Raw genomic sequence first — 24,672 nt, forward strand, 5'->3', positions numbered from 1 at the left:
CTTAACAAAGTGAGTCATCCATGGGTCGTGGGCCGTCGGCATGGCCGTCAACACGACCCATCAGCATGATTGGCCCGCGGGCCTATTATTTGGTTTGTATAGGGCCATAGGCAGGCCCGGCCCGGCCTGATTTTTAAGTGGGACGTACCGGCCCAGAACATTGGCCCGTAATGCCCACGTTTCACCGTTTCTTTCTCCCCTCAAAACGCTGCGTTTTTAGTTCATCGTGAATACGCACAAGAACAATTTCAAATTGAAATTCTAACGAGCTGCTTTCACTTGGACTTGAAAGCATATAGCAGCGCATCTCATCTCATCCGAGTAATCTCAGGCGACCTAGAGCCAACTCCGGCGACGGCGGCATTGGACCGGTACTTCTAGAAACGTGGGTGATCCTCTAAATTTTAGTTGTTTTTCTGCTCTGAATCTATTGATTTTAGTTGTATGTGTTTTTTTGGGCGGCGGATGTATTTTTTTCTTTACAGTTTTTGAATTAGGGTTTTGTTTGAGGTTCTGTCTGCTCCAGAGAAAACTGAGGGAAAGAGAAGAAAATGAGACATTGCATTTTGTTCTTTATGTTGTTTTAGGCTTGAACCCTAGCCTCTATTTGTCGAGAAGAAGGAGATCTCTCATTTTCCGAGGGAAGTTTGTGAGCCGTACTCTGTGGGGATTCTCTTTTTATTGATGTTCAAAGCTTCTATTTTGACAAAAAAATCTTGTGAATCATTCACCTGAACCGTGAAGAAGCTCTCCAAACCGTGAAGTTGAATTTTCGAATTTCTTTTTCAACTTTCAGCAAAATGTTTTCTGAAATTATTTTGTTCAATTTTTGCATAGAAATTGCTGTTTCTTGAGGTTTCTATATATTTTTTCTGAAATTCTTCCACAGTATACATTTATTTCTTTTGAGATCTAACAATTTGATAGATTAAACTGATATTTCTTTTGGCATCAATGTGAATCTCTTTCACACTTTTAAATGTGTATGTTGCTTCAGGTGTTAAGCTAAGGCTCATCAGTGGATGTCTTTTTATTGCATGTCTCTTTTACAAAGAGAAATTCCATCTAACAGTAGCAGTCTGGGTTAGGATTTCATGATGCAACATTTGTCATTTTAAATGGCAAAACGAAGGGTTAAGAAGACTGTAAAGCAGTCTGCCGCATCATCTCAGAGCAACATAAATGATGCTAATGCAAAGGAACCCCAACTTGAAAAGAGAAAAGACTCATTGATTGACCAAGAAGGTATGTTTTCATATCTGTTTGTTCTTCTTTTCTTTTGTTCACAAGCTTGTTTAGCATATACCTCCATGTTCTTTTTATTTGTTATTATTTTTTGAGCAATTGTGAGTATATTGAAATCCAAAAAACGCAGGGTTAAGTGGTTAAACCCCATGAATAAGCAAGTTAGCCAAACTGGAGAGAAGAAAAAACTGTACAAAAAATAAAAACAGTGAAGACAGATATCCTCTGATAATTGTCCTTTCATGAATGTCTATGCAAGCAATTATTTTCCATAACATCTACAGTTTAAGAGAAGTGAACTCTGTGCTAGTGATTATGCTCATTAAAATCAACTAAAGGACAAAGGGACTTAGTTTCAGTTAAGGAGGCTCCTACAATATGCTAGTACTTGTGTGACCAACTCAAATTCTGCGGTGGACAGTTTTGACCAACAACCTAACTAGAGTGGAAAGCAATTAGTAAACACCATAGCTCTTGGGCTACCAAATTGTAGCAGATGACTGATTTGTGTCTTCCCTACCACATATGGTGCTTTGACATAAACTGACCTTTGTTTCTGAGTCATCACTAGTTAAAATATGTTTGAGTTGCTAACCAGGCAAAGAAAAGCTACTTTTGAATTGGTAGGCTGTGCTCCAAATCTTCTTTCAAGGTGAAACCATTTTCTCCAATTGAAAAGGTGCAAAAAGGCTTTTTGCTTAAAACCTCAAAACCCTATTATATTTTCACAACAAGCCATCTGCCCTTGAGGCATAACTTAGGTGGCAGGGGATTTGGGTGGGTGAGGGACGGTTCCATCTTTGATCCCTGAAGTAGTAATGGCTTCTGTTTCAATGTTGTATTTTTTCTCCCAGACCTCAGGCTTGAATCCATCTTCTCCCACTAAAGCTTGTAGCTTCCTTCTCAATGTGATGCTGTAGAAAAACATATATAGAGGCTAATTACCACACCAAAGTCTTCTTTTTTTAAAAAAAAAACGATGGGAGAGAGTGAGAGAGAGGGCAAGAGAGAGAGAGGGGGCGTGAGGGAGAGTGAAAGCGCGTGCGACGACGACGACGATGAGACCGGCGAGGCGAGTCGAAAGCGAAGCTTCACGGTGGAATCCAAGACTTTCGAGCTTGCCCTGGATGAAAGGAAAGGAAGATGTCAGATTCTCATCGTGGAGAAGAAGCGGGGGGTCTCGACATGGGTTCGATTAGGGCTGGAAAGCTTAGGGCTTTTCAAGGAGGGGCTAATCCATTGTATACGAGATGAAAAAGAAGGGAGATGGGAAAAGGAGTGGAGAGAAAGAGGCAAGCGGTTCACTTTGGCTCGGGGTTTCAATAGAGCGGGTGGCTTTTTAAGGTTGGGGGTTGTGGATCTGGAACGAAAAATTTTCTGCATCTTCTTACCGAGAGGTAGGAGGAACAAAAGAGGATGGACGGCTATGGCGGAGATGATTCGCCAAATGGAAGAGCTGGCTGGTAGAAGAATGGAGTTGCAGGAAGTAAGGGCCAACGGAAAAACTACTCCGGCGAAATCATACGCAGAAGCAGTCATGAGTACAAATCGAAAAGGCACAACTGCAATCAAGATGAAGGTCTCGAGGGAGGAGATGGTTGGAAACTTACAGAAATTGGAACACTGTCTCGTCGCGAGCTGGAAGTCCAACAAAAAGGAAGAAAAAGATTTGGAGAGGCTGGGAAGTCTTTGGGCGAGTTCTTGGGACTTAAAAGGCAAACTAGGGCTGGCCAAGTTGGAACGAGGTAGGGCTTTGTTGGAGTTTGAAGATATAAGAGAGGCTCACTGTGTGGTCTCATCGAGGAGCAGAGTGATGGGAGGAGTCCATTTAGGGTTGGATCTCTGGAACCCAAAGACGGGTTGTTGGGTAGAGGAGGAGATGGTACAGGAAGCATGGGTTAAAATTTTCGGTCTGCCAATTTTGTTATGGAGCCCGATGATTGTGAAGAAAATAGGGGAGGCATGTGGGGGATTTGTTGAAATTGACGAGCGGACAAGGTCGATGGGGGAGATTCAATGGGCTAGGATACTGGTCAAAATAAGAGGTGAATTTAGACCGAGTATGCTTGAAATTGAGGTAAAGGAGGAGATTTACACTTTGGCGCTGTGGTGGGAGATTAGGCCGGTGGTGAGACGGATTTTCTCTGAGGCGGAAATCAGAAGGAGAATCGAGGTCAGGGGTGACACGTACTCACGCACGGAGAAGCGCGTGGGGAAGGAACTGATAGAAGCGAGAACCGAGGGACTGCACCTGCCAGATGATGGGAGGTTTCTGCAGGAGAATGGGCCGGGCTTAGAGCCTGGGAACCAGATCCATGGCCCGATGCCCCGGGACTGGGCCTATTCTGATGGAAAAATGGCTGGGTCGTCCTCATATGGCCCAACTATGGGCTTTAAAGAGCAGGAGAAGGATGGTGGGGGGCCTTTGGGCCGAAAGTTAAAAGATAAAACAAAGGTGGTTGGTGAATTAGAGGCAGGCCCATCGTCTAGTAATTGGGCTGTTGAACTGGGCTGCCATTCTTTTGTGGAGATGGAAGGTTTGGAAAGGGATGGCCCAATTGCTACCCAAGAGAAGGCTGGTTTCTTGGGCCGTTTTATCTCCAGAAAAAGACCCACTCCAGAGGATCCTTTGACGAGCTGGGTGCCAGAGGAGATTAGAAGGGAACAGAGGGATGATGGCTTCTCCATGACTGACCGTGCGCTTGAAGAAGAAGATAAGAGGTATGTCTTGCATTCCCATCCTAAAGGAAATCGGGTTATGGAGACATTTCTTTCTCTCTCTTCTAATTCTGATCGGGCTCCAGAGGGGGAGTCTTTCGATCGCCCAGGGGGAATAGAGGAGGAATTATGGGGGGACAAGTCAACTTGGTTAACAATCTATGAGGGGAATGTTGAGAATGAGTATGGATCCTGGAAGTTGGGAGAGGCCAACAAAAACAGAGACAAGGTTAGGGGCAAGGAGGGGAATGCTGGTGCCTCAGGATCTCAAGACACCGAAAATGAGAAAGAGGAACTATGGGAGGAGTGTAGCTTAGCAAAATTTAGCCAATTTCTAGGTTTCTCTACGGAGGGGCTAGAAAGGGAGATATTGAATTTTCTGACTAAAATCAGAAAGAGGAGGGAAAAGATTCACAACAAAGAACTCCTGGAGAAGACCAAATTTGAAAGGGAACTAAAGAGGCTGGAATGCTCTGTTAATTATGAGGGAGGGAATAAGCAGAAAGGTCCCTCATAGGGCAAAGGGAATCAGTTGATAGTTGCCCAATGAAGCTGAAGATTATAAGTTGGAATGTGAGGGGAGCTAATGACAGCTCTAAGAGGAAAATTATTAAGAACAATATAAGGATCCAGAGGGTGGATCTAATGTGTATTCAGGAAACCAAGATTCAGGAGATGTCGGAGGGTATTGTGAGAAGTCTGGGCACGGGGAGATTTATAGATTGGAGAGCCCTAAATGCGGAGGGGGCTGCGGGTGGCATTTTGATATGCTGGGACAAGAGGGTCTTGGATATTTTGGATTGGGAGGAGGGTCATTTCACTTTGTCTTGTAGATTCAAGACTATAGAAAATGGGGCTACTTGGGTTTTTACGGGAGTGTATGGTCCTTTTACTAAAGTGGAAAGGGAGGGTATGTGGGAGGAATTTGAGGCGATAAGAGGCCTTTGGGATGATCCCTGGTGTTTGGTGGGGATTTCAATATCATTCTGTTTCAACAAGAAAGGAGCAGCCAAAGAAGAATCAGTTCAGCCATGAGGAGATTTGCAGAGACTGTGGATGATTTAGAGCTGGTGGACCTGCCTCTTCAGGGGGAAGAGTTCACCTAGAATGGGGGGCTTAACAATCAGGCATGGGCAAGACTAGACAAATTTTTAGTTTCCCCTAGCTGGTTAGATCTGTTTAGTGGAGTCACTCAGATCAGGTTGTCTCGGCCAATTTCTGATCATTTCCCAATCGTGTTAGAGGGGGGTGGAATTAGAAGAGGCCCAACCCCGTTTAGATTCGAAAATATGTGGCTGAAGGTTGAGGGGTTTCAAGACATTGTGAGAACATGGTGGCAGGGGATTGAAGTCAGGGGCAGCGCTAGCTACAGATTGACTGTTAAAATGAAGGAAATTAAAAAGAAACTGAAAGTTTGGAACAAAGAGGTTTTTGGGAGGCTGGAAACCAATAAAGCTTCAGCCTTAGAACAAGTAGACTTTTGGGATCGAGTGGAAAGTGAGAGAAATTTGACTGTGGAGGAAACTGATTTAAAAAAGGAAGCTAAAGACTCCTTTAAGAAATGGGTCCTGTTGGAGGAAGCCCATTGGAGACAGCACTCAAGGGAGATTTGGTTAGGGGAGGGGGATAGAAACACAGGGTTCTTCCATAGAATGGTAAGTGCTCACCGAAGAAACAATGCTATGGGCAGAATTAAGGTTAATGGGGAGTGGCTGGTAGAGGAGCAAGAGGTGAGAGAAGGAATTGTGAATTCGTTTCAGCAGATGCTTTCTGAAGATATGGTTTGGCAGGCGGATATTGGTAATATTCAGGTGGGTTGTATCAGCCAGCAAGAAGCAGAGAGTCTGGAAATACCATTTGCAGAGATTGAGATTCACTCGGCGTTGATGGAGATGAATGGGGATAAAGCCCCTGGCTCGGATGGTTTTACTGTAGCCTTCTGGCAAAACGCATGGGACTTTACCAAAGAGGAGATCATGGAGATGTTTAAAGAATTTCATGAGCATAATTCCTTTGTTAGGAGCCTCAACAATACTTTTTTGGTGTTGATACTTAAGAAAAGCGGGGCGGAGGATCTGGGAGACTTTAGACCTATCAGTTTGTTGGGGGGTCTCTATAAACTTTTGGCTAAAGTCTTAGCTAATAGGCTCAAAAAAGTAATTGGTAAGGTGGTCTCTATTGCTCAGAATGCCTTTGTAATGGGAAGACAAATTCTGGATGCGTCCTTAATTGCTAATGAGGTGATAGATTCGTGGCAGAAGAGAAAAGAAAAGGGCCTTATTTGCAAATTGGATATAGAAAAAGCTTATGACAACATCAATTGGAACTTCTTAATGAAGGTCCTTCAAAAAATGGGCTTTGGGACCAAGTGAGTGGGATGGATGTGGAGTTGTGTGTCTTGTGCTAAATTCTCTATTCTTGTTAATGGAGTGCCAACTGGGTTTTTCCCTAGCACTAGAGGGCTTTGTCAAGGGGATCCTCTATCCCCTTATCTCTTTGTTATGGGAATGGAGATTCTGGACGTTCTTATCAGGAGAGCGGTGGAGGGGGGATATCTTTCAGGGTGCAACATTCGGGGTGGTAGTAGTACTTCATTGAATATCTCCCACCTATTTTTTGTTGATGACACAATTGTGTTTTGTGAGGCGAACAAAGGTCAAGTCTCTCATCTAAGCTGGATTCTCTTTTGGTTTGAAGCGGCTTCGGGTCTTCGAATTAATCTAGCCAAAAGTGAAATCATTCCAGTTGGAGAAGTGGAGGAGATTTTTGAGTTGGCAGCTGAGCTAGGGTGCAGGGTGGGGGCTCTGCCCTCCCAATATTTGGGTCTCCCTTTAGGGGTCCCCAATAGGGCTTCTTCTATGTGGGATGGAGTGGAAGAGAGGCAGGAGGAGACTTGCGCTTTGGAAAAGACAGTACATCTCCAAAGGGGGGAGGATCACTCTTATAAAAAGTACCTTGGCTAGTATGCCAATTTACCAAATGTCTATATTCCGTATGCCCAAGTCCGTTGCTAAAAGAGTGGAGAAAACCCAAAGAGATTTCCTATGGGGGGGTGGAAACTTGGAGGGAAAAGTTCATCTAGTTAAATGGGATGTGGTCTGTACAGAAAAACTCAATGGAGGGCTAGGATTAAGAAGAATAGCCACTCTGAATAGAGCCTTGCTGGGCAAGTGGACTTGGAGGTTTGCGTGTGAAAAGGATAACCTTTGGAAACAAGTGATTTCTACGAAATATGGGCAAGAGGAATATGGTTGGAGGTCTAAGAAGGCTGGTGGGGCGGCTGGAGTAGGGGTCTGGAAGGAGATTATGAAAGAATCTGAATGGTGCTGGGAAAATTTGGCTTTTCTAGTTGGGAAGGGTTCCAAAATTAAATTTTGAAAAGATAGTTGGTGCACTGACACTCCGTTGTCCCAATGCTTCAACCACCTTTTTGTCTTTGCCGTGCATAGAGACGCCATGATTGAGGAGATGTGGGACCAACATTCGGGCCAAGGAGATTGGAACCTTGTTTTTGTGAGGGACTTCAATGACTGGGAGATGGATATGGTTGGTGATTTGCTCCATACTTTGAGGGGTCATAGGCCTTCCCTGGAGGATGACTCAGTTAAATGGAGGCAAGGAAGAAATGGTATTTTCAGGGTTAAAGATGCTTACAGGCTGCTGGTCAAGCCTAATGCCACAGTGTTTCCCGCAAGGAGAATATGGGTGGATAGGGTGCCAACTAAAGTCTGCTTTTTTGCTTGGGAGGCTACATGGGGGAAGGTACTCACTCTGGATAGACTCCAGATAAGAGGGGTGCAACTCCCAAATTGTTGTTTTTTGTGTGGTTGTGAAGAAGAGAATGTAAATCATATTCTTTTACACTGTATAGTGACTAGAGCCCTATGGGATATTATTTTTGGGTTGATAGGTATTAAGTGGGTCCTCCCAGAAACTGTAAAGGAGGCTTTAATCTCCTGGAGGGGTTTATTTGTAGGGAAGAAAAGGAAAAAGATTTGGAAATCCATTCCGTTGTGTATTTTTTGGATGGTCTGGAAGGAGAGGAATAGGTTAGCCTTTAGGGGGGGGGGGTGCAGTGAATATTCAAAGATTAAAGAATTCTTTTGTTTGTAATTTATGGAATTGGGCCAAAGTGTATTTAGGAGAGGAGTCTTTCTTCCTTATAGGTTTCTTGGAGTGGATAGCTTCCACTTGAGGGGAGGTAGTTCTTTTTGGTCCTTTTTCTCTTTTTGAGGCTGTAGCCGTCTTGTATACTCCCTGTATGCTTTGTGGCGTTTAGCCTTTTCTAATGCATATCTTGTTTACTTATCAAAAAAAAAAAAAAAAATTACCACACCAAAGTGACCCTACTACCAGATTGTACAAAAAAAAAGCCTAGATCTTTGTTAAAATCTAATAAAGAATCTACCTAATTCTGACCAAATTTGATTAACTTTTATAGCACCTTCCTGAGCCATCAATAAAATCTAAAAAAGAGAGATTGAGATTCCCTAACAGAAATCTAGACCACCCAAAAAGAGTCCTAAGAAACATCTCTTTCAGTGACTGGTTAGAGTGCTCTATGCACAACTCCCTTTATATTTGATTATTGCTTCTATTTTTTCTAGGCTTCTTTTATTTGCCCATCCATACCCCACCCAAAAAGGAAGGGAGAATAATACACACAACTCCAATCAAGTCGAAAATATATGAGTTGTTCCAGCCTCTAATTATAATCTCTGTAATTATTTGATATTTCTGAAACTAAAAATGGAATGGTAAAGATTGAGACAAGATAGATTGTGAGGCTGGATAAAGTGCTGCAGAAGTTAGTCTCTCTCCTTTGTGCAAGCATGCTTTCTCTTGCCTCAATAATATTCCCTTGAACTGTTTTGTAACAGCTCTTTTCAACTTAGCTTTAAAGTAGGTCCCAAAGGCAAACCACGTGACTAGAAGGAAGAATGCTGACCAAGCATTCCAAGTTTGGAGCGTAGAACTGAACAGACTAAAGTTGTTCTCTCAAGTGGCATCAACTCACTTTTCAAGTTACTTCATCCCTAACGATATGATATCATCTTGTTGCATGGCGTAGTAATGCAATTACAAGACCTTAGTTGGTCCCTCTCAGTGCTGCAAAAGATCATTGTGTCATTGGCTTACAATAGTTGGTTTATAAGAACCCTGCCTCCCCTTGCTCTATGTGTGTGCCTTTTTTCTTTATCCACTTCTTTTATGGTATAACCCTGCTATCTTTTCATCAAGATATTAACACAAGTGATTCTTATTCTCCCTTTTTCTTTTTGGGTAAAAGATTCTTTATTGTTTCCACAGTTGAACGTCAAAGTGCTGCCATTAGGGCTATTCGTGATGTGGAGTCTGAACATTTGCGGACAAGGTTGCGTTTGCTCCGTTCATACTTCAAAAAGGAACAGCTACGGACTCCTGTTGTTGAATTTTTTAAGGAAAACCTTCCAAATCTGGAAGTAGTACGAAATGGGAAAGGACAATTTGAAGTGCAATGGAAGGATGAAGCAATGAGAAATGCTGGTGGAGAAAACATGCATGTTGCTCTTTTGCATCAGATGTCCATAGCTTATCCTGATTGCTCTGCTGCAGTGCCATCTTTTGGTGGCTTTGAATTTTCAAGCAAAGCAGGTATTTATGAACTTCTCTAGTGTATAGAAGACATGCAATTTGAATGTCTTGCAATAATTGTATCTCACACAAGTTGTTTGAATGATGGCAGTGAAAACGAGCCTTCTAGGTGCTGATAATCTGCAGATCCGAGACTTTGTATGTTCTCCTGTGTTTTTTATTACATTTATTTCCTCTAAATGGTGTTTGGATGTGCTTTTTTCTTTGGTATTGTGAGGCAAATTTTCCTATCAGTATATGTTTTCTTTTCGAGTGTTGTTTGGTTGAAGAAGAGCAAATTGATGGCTGGCATATTTCATGGTAATCAGTCTTCCCTTTGGGTTTAATAGGAAAGGAAGTTATGATTTTTATATTCTCTATTGTGAACATTGAAATATGTTTTTTGAGTACTTAAAATACATTTTGGCACATTTGGCTGACAGAATAAGATAGGATATGATATGTTTATCCTAGAATATCATTTTCAACAGGATGTGTATTGTTGGATATTATATTCAATGAGATATGTTTTACCATGTTTATATTTGGTTTATATGAGGAAATAAAAATGAAATGGAAAACATGTTGTGCTTCAATATTCGATATTTGCAATAAAAAAATTATAAAATCTCTCTTATATTTAGTATTATTTGGAAATTGTTCTACAACTAATAATTCAGTAAGTAATTTTTTTTTGTTTAATAAAATTCATGATTAAAATATTTTTTTTAAAAAAAATAGAAATTATTATATTATACTATTAGATGTTAGATATATAAAAAATTATGTTGTTAGATATATGATAGCATTATGTGTGTGTATATATGTATGTATATAATATTATATTGAATAATGCTAGTATTATTTTATATTGTATTTTAATTTTTTTTTAACTATTTTCTTTTTCGAACTATAATTTTAAATTTTCAATCAATTTTTTGTTGTTTTGAAAAATGAGTAATATAAAAAATTGAAAAAAAAACTGAAGAAAATGAAAGAGAAGAATAAATTTATGACCTTTGGGATATACATTTCTCATATCTTAACTTAGAATTATCATATCATATGTAAAATGAATATAAAAAGAGGTTGGATAATATATTATACTACTTATCCTATCTCATGTTTCGTTAAACATGACACATAATAAGTAATAAGATAACTAATCCTATGCCATTGTCAACCTAACATATATTTTATCTTTTATCTTGTCCCATGCTATATCCAACCAATTAAGCATGCCTTTGTCTCTATTTACTTAACTAAAACACACTTTTAATGTTAAAGAGAGAAACGATGTATTTAAATGTGCAACCCAAACATCCTATTGATATTAAAAAAAATATAATTTTCTGATATCTTAATTTGTGTTGAATCTGTTAATAGGTCTTGGAGGAGCCATCCGAAACTCAGATGATGGGATTGCAAGATGCTTTCCAAACTCCTGGGGTTTGTAGCTTCTTAATCATTTCAGCATGTCCTTTTTTTTCATCTGTTTAGTATTGGGGGATGATGTGTCCATGGTCAGATGAAATTCATAATACCCTTAATGAGCTATCTAATATGACTAGAAGTCAGTTCTGGGATTGCCTGTTGTATGCCTGTTGCCTGCTTTCCAGTGTGCCAAAGTTTATGCCAGTATGCTTTCATAATCAAATTAAGGTATTTTTTTTATAAGTTATGATTTCTCAAAATATTCAATTTTAGGAAAATAACAGAAAGATGTGTGGTAATAAATAGTGAATGTAATCTGATGTAACAAGAATAAAGAATAGAATCTTGGCTATGTTTGGTTTTAAAAAGTTCAAAGGAAAGAAGATAGAGAGGAACAAGAGAAAGAAAGAAAAAGATATGAAAAAATTGTAAAATTTTTCTCTTGTTTGATTATCCATGGGAAAAAAATAAATTTATGAAGAATGCACTTTCCCCATATTTTCCCGACATTTTTTCAAAGAAAATACAAAGGAAGGCCTTTTTGTATATTCCTCCCTCTTTTCTTTAACATGTTTTTCTCTCCTTAGCCTTTTTCCATGGTATCCAAATTCATTGCTTAGCACTTTCCATGAATCAAATATAGCCTTAGGAAATTTGTGCATCACAGACATTAATCCTGTCCAACATAATAATACAGTTTCTCCTAGTTATTTGTTGTATAGCTTCAGTGGAACATATTGGCTGATGATTTCTCTGGTTTCTGAGAAGTCTTCTTTTTGTTAGTGTATGAAAATGCTGGAAGTGACTTTAATAACTCTAATAATTATTGCAGGTGAGTAGCCATAGGTTGTCAGTTGGAATGACACCCAAAACCCTAAGGCTGCCTAAGCATGGTGAGATGCTTCTCTCAGTCCATGGCTCTCCTCTTGGTCTCTACAAGGAAGATAACATGGAAGCAATACATGGTAAGCAATATCTTTGGTCACCGAGGGGCATACTTACCATTTCAAGTACATCCGTCATACAACCAAAAATAGAGAATGGGAATGAGAAATCAATTTCATTCCTATTCATTCATTAATGTGTTTGGTTTATTATTTATAATGGAAATAGGAATAAAAAATTCATGGTTATAAAAATCAAATCTCATTCTTGTCAAGATTTTGATTCACCTTCGTTCTATTTCTATTCCTAAATATCAAACGCACCCCAAGGGTATGCATCCTTGAAACACCAATAATCTTTGTCTTGGTTTTCTTCTAATATGTAAGCTTAAATGCAGAGTCGGAAGAGGGTTGACTGGCTACAAATCGTTCGATTACTCAAATATGGTTTAAGAATTTCTTGCACTGCCCAACTAAAAGCAGTTCAAAATAACATCGTTGCTACTGGTGATTGCAATACATCAAATTCTGCTCATTTTCTAACGCACCATTGGCTTTGTACTGGATTCTTATCAGAAAATTGTATTCCAGGGTTCCTCTAGGGTTCTAATTTCTGAAGATCCGTATGATTATTTGCTCTTTCTTGCTGTAAGTGCTATAGTTATTGTAGAGAAATTGGGCCTCCAAACAAGTTCTAGTCATCCGATTCAATGACCATGACAAAGACGCTTGTATGTATGTATGGATATTGACCATTATCTGAGGAAAGCCTGTGACTTTTTTTTATATTCCCTTTGCATTTAGATTACCCCGTTGCTTTTGTTTTGGCTTTGAGAAGAGTTAAAAAAGATGGTACTCGGGTCTTGTAAATTGTGATAAGCCTATTGCTGAACATCGAGGGAGTCTTTTACAAAACCTTACATCAGTCAAAATTTGTTGTTCTCTCCTTCAAAACTTACATGGGAACGATTTCTAAAGTAGCATAGTCCTAAAAACAATTCTCATTTTTCAGGAACAAAATTCTAATTAGAAACTAACAGATAAAAAATGATTTTCTTCGGCCATTCATCGAATATGTTTTATAAACTTTTGTGCATTCTCCATCTTTTGAATTATTATTTAAATTGGTTTTTTAAAACGTGATTATTTTTATTTTATTTATTTTTATATGCTCTAAAGAATAGTGTTTGAGAACACCCCATGCTATGTGAAAATTCCAATTCACATTACATATACAAAATATGCATCGGCATCTTACCATTCAACTTCATTGAAAACCCTTCGTCTGTTTGACTTAATGTGGGTTTGCAAGCATAACAAGACAGAACTAACTAGGAAGATTAGCAAGCAATGGCTCTAATAACCGAATATTTTCTCTACTCCACGATTCACATCAACAACTGCCATGGATTTTCTTTGCCATGACCCTGTCATTCAATTGATAAAGATCTTAGCAAATCATGAAGCAACCAGCAACCTATACAGACAATGTCTTTTGTAGCCTGAAAATTCGAGCTCAGAGCATCTCGGAAGGCCTTACTCCTACCTGTAATAAAAGCAAGCATTCAGTGATAACAAGGTAGAGGTTGAGGAATTAAAGATAATCTGTGCAAGCTTGGTGGTTGTTTCAGAAATGGGGTGTTTTCGGAACTGTAGAAACTGAATCACGATAAGTTCAGACATGCAGTGAGAGTTCTATCTCCTTGCATTTAGCTTTCTTAGCCTTTAAAGGCAAGAATTGCCTTCTAGGGTGAAGCCATTCCAAAAAATATACCCTCAAAAGTGAAACATATCTAATTTCAGGTTGCAGTGAATGAGCTACAACATCATTGCAAGTTTGGAAACCGACAAATTTTAGTTTAGAGACAAAAGCAATAAGTGAGTGAAAATTCACAATAAAGAGGATTTGAGGGGAAAGCAAAACAGCATACCAGATTAAACAGTGAAAAAACCAGCTCAGAAGCTCAGTAACCTGATGCTGAACCCATCAGTCGGCATTTCATTTCAACTACAGTTTTGTGCTGAATCAAGTTAATTGAAAGAGATCAGAAGAGTAGACCAAATGCAAACTATTTCCATTTATGTCTTTGCACTATTCCGTGGCCTTGTCAAGCCAGTTGTGCTGCCAGCAGACTCTTGACTTGCTGGCGAAGACCCAAAGGCTCCCAAAGCCTCCAGGAAGAACCTCTTATTAGGCAGAATGCCATCACTGTCCATTAACTTCAGCAGTTTCTCTAGAAGCTCCTTCTGGTCAGCCTTAGTGTATGCCTTATAGAGGAGTTTATATGTGGAGGAACCTGGAAACGGTCTATTTTTGCGTGCCCTCTCAAGAAGTAGGTCTGCTTCCATGGGTAAGCCATTCATGCAGTAAACCTCAAGCATAGCATTTAGAGTTGAAACTTTCATCTCCTTCTTTGACGCCATCATCTCATCAAATATCTCTCTAGCCCTTGAAATGCAATCACAAAACCCGTACATCATGATTAGGCTCTCATATGTGATGAAGTTTGGGGCATAACCCATATCAGTCATCTTCTTAAAAACATTCTCTGCTTTCTCTTTAAGCCGTGCCTTCCCATAGTTTGTGATCATTGAATTGAAGGTAGGCAGTGTCGGCTTCTCCTTGGACCGCAATAAGCTCTTGAAAACTTGTTCCATCTTATCAAATTCTTGCCTCCTGCCATATGAATCAATCAGTACATTGAAAGTAATAATGTCTGGCTTACACTGATTACTCTTCATCCTGGAAAGAACAGATTCCATTTCTTTGATCATCCCATTTTTCCCATATGCATCCATTACACCATTAAATGTAAAGATATCAGGGGAAACAATGCTCTCATTGAGCTCTTTAAACAAAGCGTTTGCTTGATTTACATTTTGGGCCTGAGCAAAAGCTCTCAAAAGAATGTTGTATGTAACAATGTTGGGCTTACACCGTTCCATTCCCTTCATCTTGTCGAAGTACCCAAGAGCTTTAATCAATGCCTTGGATTTGTCTCGGGAGTGGAGGTGAGCGGTGATGAGTGCATTATAAACAGAAGTATCAGGGCGGCACCCACTGTTACGCATCTCAGAGAAGAGCCACATGGCCATCCGGGTTTGGCCTTTCTTCCCCATAACTGATATTAACTTTGAGTAAACACCATTATCAGCAATATACCAGCGCTGTTTCTGCATCCATCTGAATACCTGAATGTAGGACATGTAAATGAAGCAACCTTTTCATTCAATCTAATGGCTGCCAACATGGACACAAACATGACTCATGTTATAAGCAGCTTAGCACTCCAAGGATGCACACAATGTGAGCATGTCCCAGCCAATAACAACAAAAGTGAAGAGAGTGGCCCCCACGGTAGTTAAAAAAGTGATTGCAGAGTAGGGCTAACTCTGCAAATTCAGGAGAAAAACAGAGACTAATGAGGAAAATTACCATCTGCCGCACCAAAAGAGAAACATTGTGTCTGAAATAGGAAGAGACCAAAGCAGATGCTGCAGATCATTCCTTTGCTCCCCAATAATCCCTCCCCAACATGATGTTTCCATGACCCTTGGCTTTTATCCAATTATTGAATTAATCTTTGGTCATCTCATTTAAAAAACAATACGTGTCCAGGGTGGGAGACCAAACCTTTCATGGCATTCTCTACATCACACCCATGCTAAACCTAGGTTTGGGGGGGTCTTGACTCTAGATATAAGCCTGAGATGGGTGTGGTGTTAAATGGCATGAAAAGTTTGGGGGCAGCATTGTTACTATCGAACACATAATATAGATGAAATTGAGCAGGGACAAAGCCAAAGTTCTCACACAAACAACTCACTTTCCGATCACATAATATGTGGAAAAAAAGTGAGCGTAGGCTACATTGCATTTTCTCCAAATTAGACCGGTTTTGAAGGCAAGAAATCATCTTCCTTAAACCTCAAACATGCCTTTTTCAGATCTTTCACTGACTGGTTTTCAGAGCGATATAGTAGGTGAGAAGGATTTCTATTATACAGCTTGTGGAAGAACTATTGGAATTCTTTGTATTTTCTTCTGTATTTCATTTCCTATACAATGTGAAATTGTATATATCTACATGATCATAGCAATAACAATATATAAGTTTCAAAATGGCTTGAATAACTCAAGCAAATCCATTAAAGCAAAGGGAAAAGGCAAACAAACCCAAGAACAAAAACCTACTAAAGGCCACAAACCCCACCAGAAAAACAAGAAATCTGAGAAACCCAGAACACTAAAATGCAGAAAAAAATGGGGGAGAGACAGAGAGTTAGCACACAGACCTCAAGGCACTGAAGCCACTTATCAGTCTTCCCAAGCTCTTCAAACAGACGAAAACAGTGCTCAGTCCTAATAACCTTCACATACTTGTTGAGCGTGGAAATCAACGGCCTTTCTCCGCCGAAATTCTTCATGAGCACCCGAACGAGCTCCTCCACCTCCGATTTATCGGGCTTGGGACCAGGTTTTCTCCTGGGTCGGGTGGAAACGCAGGAGACAACAGTGGTGGATGGGCGAGGAGGAAGGTGGAGGCGGGTGGGTTTGTAAAATCGAGAGGAAGGGAGAGTGAATGTGGGAGAGAGAGTGGAGGAGGAGTAGAGCTGTAGAGATGATGGGGAGGAGGATACAATGGAGGGCATTGTGGATTTTGCTGAAATTTTTGGAGTGGGTTATGTGATCGAGTTTGATGTAGAGAAAGATAAAAAGGTAGACTAGGGAAATTAAAGAGGAAATCGAACAGGGCATGGAAAAGAAAATGAAAGAAAACGGAGGGAAAAAAGGGGAATTGAACCCGACGTGAATCGAACACGCAACCTTCTGATCTGGAGTCAGACGCGCTACCATTGCGCCACGGATCCACGGTGACATTTTGTTGGAAGGATTTATATATAAAATAAACTTCATTTTGAAATTGGGCCGGCCTACTTCTAGGCCCAATGGATGTGGGTTGGGTTGGTACTAGGACCCAAAATCTAACTTTATTAGGTAATTTAAAATGGAAGGAAAGGAAAAAAAAAAAAAAAACAAAAGGGAGTAAAACAATAAATTTAAAATTAATAATTTATATTTATATTTTAAAAAATCATTTTATTAGAATTAATAGAAATGTATAATTTTATTAATTAATTTTAATTATATTTGATTTTTTTTTATGTAAATCAAATATGAAAAATTATTTTCTTTAATATTTTTTTCTTTTCCATACTATCTTCTAAAATAAAATAAAAAATATTAATGATATTTAAATAAATTTCTCATATATGAACATCTTCCCTGCTAATATGATTTATTTGTATTGTTTAGGTAGAATAGAGATCTCTACTTTTCCCCAAAACACTATTCATGAAAGTATATTTTGATACAATACTAGAAGTCAGTCTCACGGGTCTCAATCAAACGGTTTTTGAGTCTCAGAGGGTCATCAGATTTTCCTTTATATAGGATTTATTACAGATAGTTATGGAAATGTGAATATACATGTTACTACTCTATGACATACACTCAAGGGTCTTTTGAAGGGAAGGGGATTCAAACCCCTTCCTTTATGGAAGCATAAGAGAGCTAGCTACCAACTGAGCTGACCCTCTTTTGTATAATTATTTTGCATTAGTTATATATATATTAGAAATGTTGTATGATTTTTGAAAAAAAATAAAAATGAGTTGGCTGTTCAACGGTCATGTGACTGTTGAACAGCCACTCATAATTCAATTTTAAATATATGACCGTTGAACGGTCTTGAAATGTAAAAAAAAAATTAAATTAAATCCTAATATTTAAAGGGAGAATTATCTTTTGGGAGTAGATGGACCCCCAAATTAACAAAAGGTCCATATAATTTTTCAAATTGAGTTGAAGGATATGAAATAGTAACGGACAAATATACCCTTTAAGAACACATATAAAATATTTTATAAAATTAAGTTAAATAATTTTTTTTCAATAATTTTTTTTTCAAAAATACTAAATTAAATAAAAGTAGTTTTCAAAAATATTAAATTAAATAATTTTTTTTCAAAAATATTAAATTAAATTAAAGTATTTAAAAAAAATATTAAATTAAATATTTAAAAAAAATATTAAATTAAATAAATTTATTTTTAAAAAATATTAAATTAAATAAATTTATTTTTTAAAAATATTAAATTAAATAAATTTATTTTTAAAAAATATTAAATTAAATAAATTTATTTTTAAAAAATATTAAATTAAATAAATTTATTTTAAAAAATATTAAATTACATAAAAGTATTTTTTAAAATATTAAATTAAATAAAAGTATTTTTCAAAAATATTATTTTTTTTTCTCAAAATCAACAAAGGACATTTTTGGAAATACTAAATATCCTTCAACTCAATTTTCATACTTTCATTAGATCTTGGACTCAATTTGAAGAGTTACATGGACCTTTTGTTAATTTGGGGGCTCATCTACCCCCAAAACATAATTCTCCCATATTTAAATCCCTATAAATATTAAACACCCTCAATTTTTTTCTATTCTCTCAACTCTTAAGTTCTCTCCCATTCCACAATATTTTCGATTATTGCATTTTGTCTCAAATTATTCAATATTATTGGTGGTGAAAAACAAGCATTGGTGGTTCAAAGAGTTCAAATTTGAAGGATTTCTGTTTCAGTTCTCCAATTTAGTAACATATTTCACATTTTCTTTTATTTATTTGTTACATTTTAATTTTACATTTATTATTTTTAGCATAATATTTTATCAATAATTATAATTATGACAAGTGGTTCTTGTTCTTCATCTAATGCAAGTGATAGCAAAAAATTTACTTCAAATATATGGAATTTTTTTGATAGAATAGAAATAAATTTAGAAAATAATAAAAAAGAAATAAAAGCAAAATGTAAAATTTGTAACAAACTTCTTAGTAGTGACTCAAATGCAGGTACAAGTCATTTAAAAAGGCATCATGAAAATTGTAAAACTAAAAATAATGTAAATATTAGAAATTATATGCAATTAGGTAAAGATGAAAGTGGAAATTTTAAAACATTTTCTTATGATGAATCTTATTGTTGTGAAGAAATGATTGGTTATATAATAAAAACAGAACAACCTTTCAATTTCACTAGTTCGCCATCACCGCCAAGAGATAATGATTAAAATATTTTATTAAATGTATGTCATATTTTTATTTTTATTTTTATGGTTGAAAAGTACAAATGATTGACAAATAAGTAGGTGCCAACCTAATTGGGATGTATTTATTTTGTAGTAATGTAAACTTTTCCCACATTTTCAAATGTAATGTATACATTCAATGAATAAAATAGTTAACAATGAATATTTTTATTAATGTAACATTTTCTATTTCTTGAATATTTTATATATATATATATATATATATATTTAAAATGGCGGACCTACGGGTGGGTCGGGCCAGGCCTAATTTGGGGCCCATGGCCCGGCCCATCCAGAAATGGGCTCGAGTCGGGCTTGAGCCAAGCCGTGGGCCGCGGGCCGCGGACTTTTTGGAGACCCTTACAGTGATACACTCTTCAGTTTTCAATATGATATAGCTGTTGGACACAACATAACATAAATGGTCCAGGGAGGGTTATGCATGGGACCGGTTAGATCTTGAAATTGACCTTGACTTTGAGTACATGTAAGTGATATAATTGATGGAAATGATATAAAATTTTAAAAAACAAAAATATTTATAAAGATGAGACAAATTTTTTTTTTTTGTAAAGTTGGTTGGTTATACATGTGACAATGACATGAAAAAAAAATCATAATTTTTTATTTAATTAAATAAAAAAATTGTTATTTACAAAAATATCTTTTAACCTTTTCGAGAAAAACTAATTTCTATTTGAATTAGAAAATATTTATTAAAAAAAATATGTTTAAAAAAAAAGTCTCAAATTTATTTAGAAAAATATTACAATTTTTTTTTAAAAGTTATTCCCGCTTTATCCTAAAAAAAAATTAAATTAATTATAAAAAATTAAGAGAAAAAAAAGTTTAAATTTATTTAAAAAATGTGATTTCAAATTCTAAAAAAAAAGATTTATTTAAAAATAATAATTTATTAAATGAAAAACTCAATTTATTAAGAAAGGGAAATTCATTTTATTAAATATATATATATATATATATATTTTCCTTTTCAATTTTATTCCAAAAATGTTTTTTTTTCTAATTTTATTAAAAAAAACCTTTTTTCAATTTTTATTTTGAAGACTTTTATTTTTATTTAAAAAAAAGTTTATGATATGAATTTTAATCTGAATTTTGAGTTTTTTTTTTTCATTCTCCTTCTCAATTTCCATATTTCTATTAGGGTTTGACATTAAATGAACAATTTTTATAGACTTAAGTCAAAAAATTTTACCCAATTGGGTCTAAAACACAATTTTGCCAATGATCTATATGACATGACATGCTTGGTAGATATGGTATGGCATGACATAATTAGCATGCCATGATTAGCAAACATGGTATGACATAGTTGGCCAACATAATGTGATATAGTTGGCAAATAAAACTTCAAATTAAGTTGAAAGGTTTTAACTATTTATAGTGATTACTGTAGGGACCCCTCCCTCCGAGACACGTGGCGCGCATCTTACAGTGACACGTGACACGCATTGTCATCCGGATCATCCTCATCCGGGTCTTCCCATAAAGCACACATGGCACGTTTCTCCGGACTACCTCAAGGAAGATCAAACGACACTTATAAACATATCGTCCGGACGGCTTACACAAATACATCCGGATGATCAACATATTCCATCCGGATACAATGGTCCGGATCATTGACTAAAGTAAAAGCGAGTCTCACACGCTAGCGCAACAACCAACCATGACCCACGTCCCATCACCTGCAGAGTGAAAAGACAAGTTGAGGTGACAACAAGTCACTTCCCACGATCATTCTACATGATCACTTCCCACGATCTCTGACAGCAGCATCACCTACCACGGTTTCTGACAGCCGCCAGTAGGGTGGCGATGACCATGCTGCCTCCTAATGTCATCATGACAAAACATAAAATATCTCCTCGCCATTAATGAGAGGAACAGTACTCTTGGCACTATATATATACCATCACACGAAGAGGAAGGTAATCTCCTGATACCTAGAAAAAGGTCAACTGATTTATATATCCCTCTCTTAACCATGGCTAACAAAACCATCGGAGGGTGCGTCCGGACACCCTGTCCGGATGTCTTTTGCAGGTATAACGACTGAATCAAGAACCTATTTTAGTTGAGGTCGCGTATCCATCCATCCATCTGGCAACTACGTGGAACACCAGGAGCGCGAGGTATCAACATTGGCGCCGTCTGTGGGAAATTTTTTACTTTGATTCAGTCACTAAAAAAAGATGACCACACCTTCCTGAAGCCGATCATCTGGTAAAGGAGAAGATGATAATTTTGAATGGCGCCTAGCCATCGAAAGGAGACAGTTGGCAAGCGAAAGACAACTGAAAGCTCTCCTCCAGGAGACAGAAAGGTTGAGAGAAGAAAACGTTGTACTACGCATCCAGGCTTCAACATCAGGGCCTCCTCGACGTCAACATTCGAGGGGCCAAGTAGCAAACTCAAGGCCTCAACAAGAACCGGAATCAATATATCCTGGGACAACAGGAGCTATCCCAGGAGCATGCAACGTGAGACCTCATGAGCCACGCACGCCTATGCCTCGAGCTCCCCATGAGGAAAGCTCAGACTCTACTCACTTTTCAGCGAAAAGACAACGTGATAAAAAATCCCAGTTGTCAAATTCAATGTGCGCAAGACTAGGCCCACAAGAGCCTGGAAGATCAAGGCCACCAATGGCCACAACCTGGGCACCACGCCCTGACCCCATGGCCACCCCCATGGTGCAAAACGTTCACCCGCATCGTGACCCCGTAGTCACCCCCGCGATGCGGAACGTTCATTCGCACCCAGCGGAACAACCAACTGGGAGAAACATCCTAAACGAGCCACCCATTGGCTCCATCAGCAGAAGGCTGGATGACATGCTCTTCACGCCCTTCTGCTCTCATATCATCCATTACGAGCCCCCAAGGGGATTTCTCGTACCAAAATTTTCCACATACGATGGAACCAACGATCCCTTCGATCATATCATGCATTATCGACAGCTTATGACACTCAATATTGGCAACGATGCACTGCTATGCAAAGTATTTCCCGCCAGCTTACAAGGACAGGCCCTCTCATGGTTTCATCGCCTACCTCCCAACTCTGTTGGCAATTTCAAGGACCTGTCCGAAGCTTTTGTAGGACAATACTTGTGCTCCGCACGACACAAGCAAAATATCAGCACCTTGCAGAACATAAAAATGCAAGATAACGAATCATTGAGGGAATTTGTGAAGCGGTTTGGCCAAGCCGTACTTCAAGTAGAAGCTTGCAGTATGGATGCTGTCCTACAGATCTTCAAGCGAAGCATCTGTCCAAGCACTCCATTTTTCGAATCACTGGCTAAAAAGCCTCCTACAACGATGGACGACTTATTCAGATGAACCAACAAATATTCAATGCTCGAAGATGACGTACGTGCAGCCACCCAGCAAGTTTTGGTTGCCGGACGGCCATCTAGAAGTAATACGGAGAGAAATACTAAACCTCCGGATCGGCCAAAGCCGTCTGACCGAAGGCAGGAAGGGCCAAGTCGCCCGGAAATGCCGCCTCTCACACCTCTTTCCATATCATATGAAAAACTTCTCCCAATGATCCAGGGTTTGTCCGACTTCAAGTGGCCTAGACCCATTGGAACGGACCCATCCACAAGGGATCGTAGTAGGAGATCTGCCTTCCACAAGGATCATGGCCATACAACAGAGACATGCCGAGCTTTCCAGTTTCTGGTCGAGAGGCTCATAAAAGCAGGGCATTTGAAGCAATACCTCCGATCAGATAATGGAGGAAGGGACGCATCCCAACATCACAACCCCGGGGCCCCTAGGGCCCCAGCTGCCCCCAAGGTCGTTATAAACTATATTAACGGAGGTCCATCTGACGAGGAGTACGACTCCAGGCGAAAGAGGCAAAAATTGTTGCGGGTCGCATCAATACGCGAACGCATCAATTCCATCCGGCTTGGGCTAACTGGAGGGGGCCCTCGCCCCATAGATGGGACAATCATTTTCCCACCGGTAGATCCCACCCGGACACTGCAACCACATCGCGACGCCTTCATCTTGTCCCTGGAAATTGGGGACTTCGATGTGCGGCGTATCTTGGTTGACCCAGGCAGTTCGGCCGATCTTGTGCAAGCATCAGTCGTTGGCCACATGGGACACAGTCTCACAGGCCTCGAAAACCCTGGACGAATCTTATCCGGATTCAACAGATCTTCAACTACATCCTTAGGGGACATTGTACTGTCGGTCCAAGCAGGCCCAATCACTCTCAACGTACAGTTTTCAGTAGTACAGGAGTTATCACCCTTCAATGTCATTTTCGGGCGCACATGGCTCCACTACATGAAAGCTATCCCCTCTACATACCACCAAATGGTGAGTTTTCTCACCAACGATGGCCAAATCGACCTATATGGCAGCCAATTAGCCGCTCGCCAATGCTATCAAATAGCACGTGAAGCAGGGGCCAACCAGGAGGATGCATCTCCCCCTGAACCCAGCATTGCACATGACCAATAGCAATTATTGGGTCCGGCGGACAAAGATCCCTCGACAGCAGATCCCTTACAAACAATCCAAATTTCGAAGGAAAACACTCACCTCACGAACATCAGTTCCCTCATGACACAAGAAGAAACTCAGAGCATGCAAAATATTCTCAAACGAAACCATGACATCTTCGCATAGACACATTCTGATATGAAGGGAATCCATCCCTCTATTGCATCTCACAGGCTTAACGCCTTTCCAGCTGCTAGACCCGTCCGGCAGAAAATTAGGCGCTTTCACCCGGATAGACAAAGAGTCATCCGGAATGAGATTGACAAATTGCTCGAAGCCAGATTCATCAGAGAAGTTTCTTATCCGGATTGGCTGGCAAACGTAGTGGTGGTACCCAAAAAAGAAGGAAAATGGCGAGTTTGTGTAGACTATACCAATCTCAACAATGCATGTCCAAAAGACAGTTTTCCCTTGCTGCGAATAGATCAGATTGTGGATTCCACTTCCGGGCAAGGGATGCTCTCTTTCTTGGATGCCTTCTCTGGATATCATCAAATTCCCATGTCCCCGGATGACGAAGAAAAGACAGCATTCATAACGCCACACGACCTCTATTGCTATAAAGTCATGCCATTCGGACTCAAAAATGTTGGCGCCACTTATCAAAGATTGATGACTAAAATCTTCAAACCTCTGATAGGCCACTCGGTAGAGGTATATATTGATGATACCGTGGTTAAAAGCAAAACTCGAGAGCAGCATGTCCTTCACTTACAAGAAGTTTTTCACCTCTTACGAAAGTATGGCATGAAGCTAAATCCTTCTAAATGCGCATTTGGCGTAAGTGCTGGCAAATTTCTGGGATTTATGGTCAGCCAAAAGGGCATAGAAGTCAGCCCGGATCAAGTCAAGGCAGTCATGGAAACACCCCCTCCCAGGAACAAGAAGGAGTTGCAACGCCTCATAGGCAAGCTCGTTGCATTAGGGCGTTTCATAGCCCGCTTCACTGATGAATTGCGACCCTTCTTCTTGGCAATACGAAAAGCTGGAGCACACGGATGGACGGACAGTTGCCAAAACGCTTTCGAAAAGATCAAGCATTGTCTCACGCAACCACCCATC

At 39.1% G+C, this 24,672-nt stretch overlaps 2 protein-coding genes and 1 non-coding gene across 4 annotated transcripts; 1 reads left to right on the forward strand and 2 right to left on the reverse strand.

Annotated features, from left to right (window-relative positions):
* The first annotated feature begins 157 nt into the window (after nt 1-157).
* On the forward strand, nt 158-12,678 carry LOC100259371 (uncharacterized). 2 transcript variants are annotated; one of them, XM_002280648.4, is made up of 7 exons: nt 182-385; nt 998-1,245; nt 9,274-9,597; nt 9,689-9,735; nt 10,963-11,025; nt 11,843-11,975; nt 12,293-12,678. In XM_002280648.4, the coding sequence occupies exons 2-7, from the start codon at nt 1,119-1,121 to the stop codon at nt 12,307-12,309; spliced, it is 711 nt and encodes a 236-aa protein (XP_002280684.1). In that variant the 5' UTR covers nt 182-385; nt 998-1,118; the 3' UTR covers nt 12,310-12,678. The 2 variants fall into 2 exon arrangements, with proteins under 2 accessions (XP_059594687.1, XP_002280684.1); XM_059738704.1 differs by lacking the exons at nt 9,274-9,597; nt 9,689-9,735; nt 10,963-11,025; nt 11,843-11,975; nt 12,293-12,678 and having other exon boundaries at nt 158-385; nt 588-4,485.
* A 420-nt stretch (nt 12,679-13,098) lies between these two features.
* Nucleotides 13,099-16,714, reverse strand: LOC100249090 (pentatricopeptide repeat-containing protein At4g39620, chloroplastic). Its single transcript, XM_002276504.4, has 3 exons — nt 16,191-16,714; nt 13,826-15,086; nt 13,099-13,440 (listed from the first exon to the last, which is right to left on the reverse strand). Exons 1-2 carry the CDS (start codon nt 16,545-16,547, stop codon nt 13,974-13,976), a joined length of 1,470 nt encoding a protein of 489 aa, XP_002276540.1. The 5' UTR covers nt 16,548-16,714; the 3' UTR covers nt 13,099-13,440; nt 13,826-13,973.
* On the reverse strand, nt 16,695-16,766 carry TRNAW-CCA (transfer RNA tryptophan (anticodon CCA)). Its single transcript has one exon. It is a non-coding gene; the product is annotated as a tRNA-Trp (tRNA).
* Nucleotides 16,767-24,672: the final 7,906 nt, after the last annotated feature.

The sequence above is a fragment of the Vitis vinifera genome, chromosome 7 (assembly GCF_030704535.1).
Source record: "Vitis vinifera cultivar Pinot Noir 40024 chromosome 7, ASM3070453v1".
NCBI lineage: Eukaryota > Viridiplantae > Streptophyta > Magnoliopsida > Vitales > Vitaceae > Vitis > Vitis vinifera.

What these genes read in the sequence shown, in the direction of transcription:
- LOC100259371 (XM_059738704.1), top strand. Translation starts at nt 2,225, where the DNA reads ATGGGAGAGAGTGAGAGAGAGGGCAAGAGAGAGAGAGGGGGCGTGAGG.
- LOC100249090 (XM_002276504.4), bottom strand. Translation starts at nt 16,547, where the DNA reads ATGCCCTCCATTGTATCCTCCTCCCCATCATCTCTACAGCTCTACTCC. An exon ending in AGTGGCTTCAGTGCCTTGAG is followed by an intron (nt 15,087 to 16,190) that starts GTCTGTGTGCTA and finishes TCCTACATTCAG; the next exon opens with GTATTCAGATGGATGCAGAA.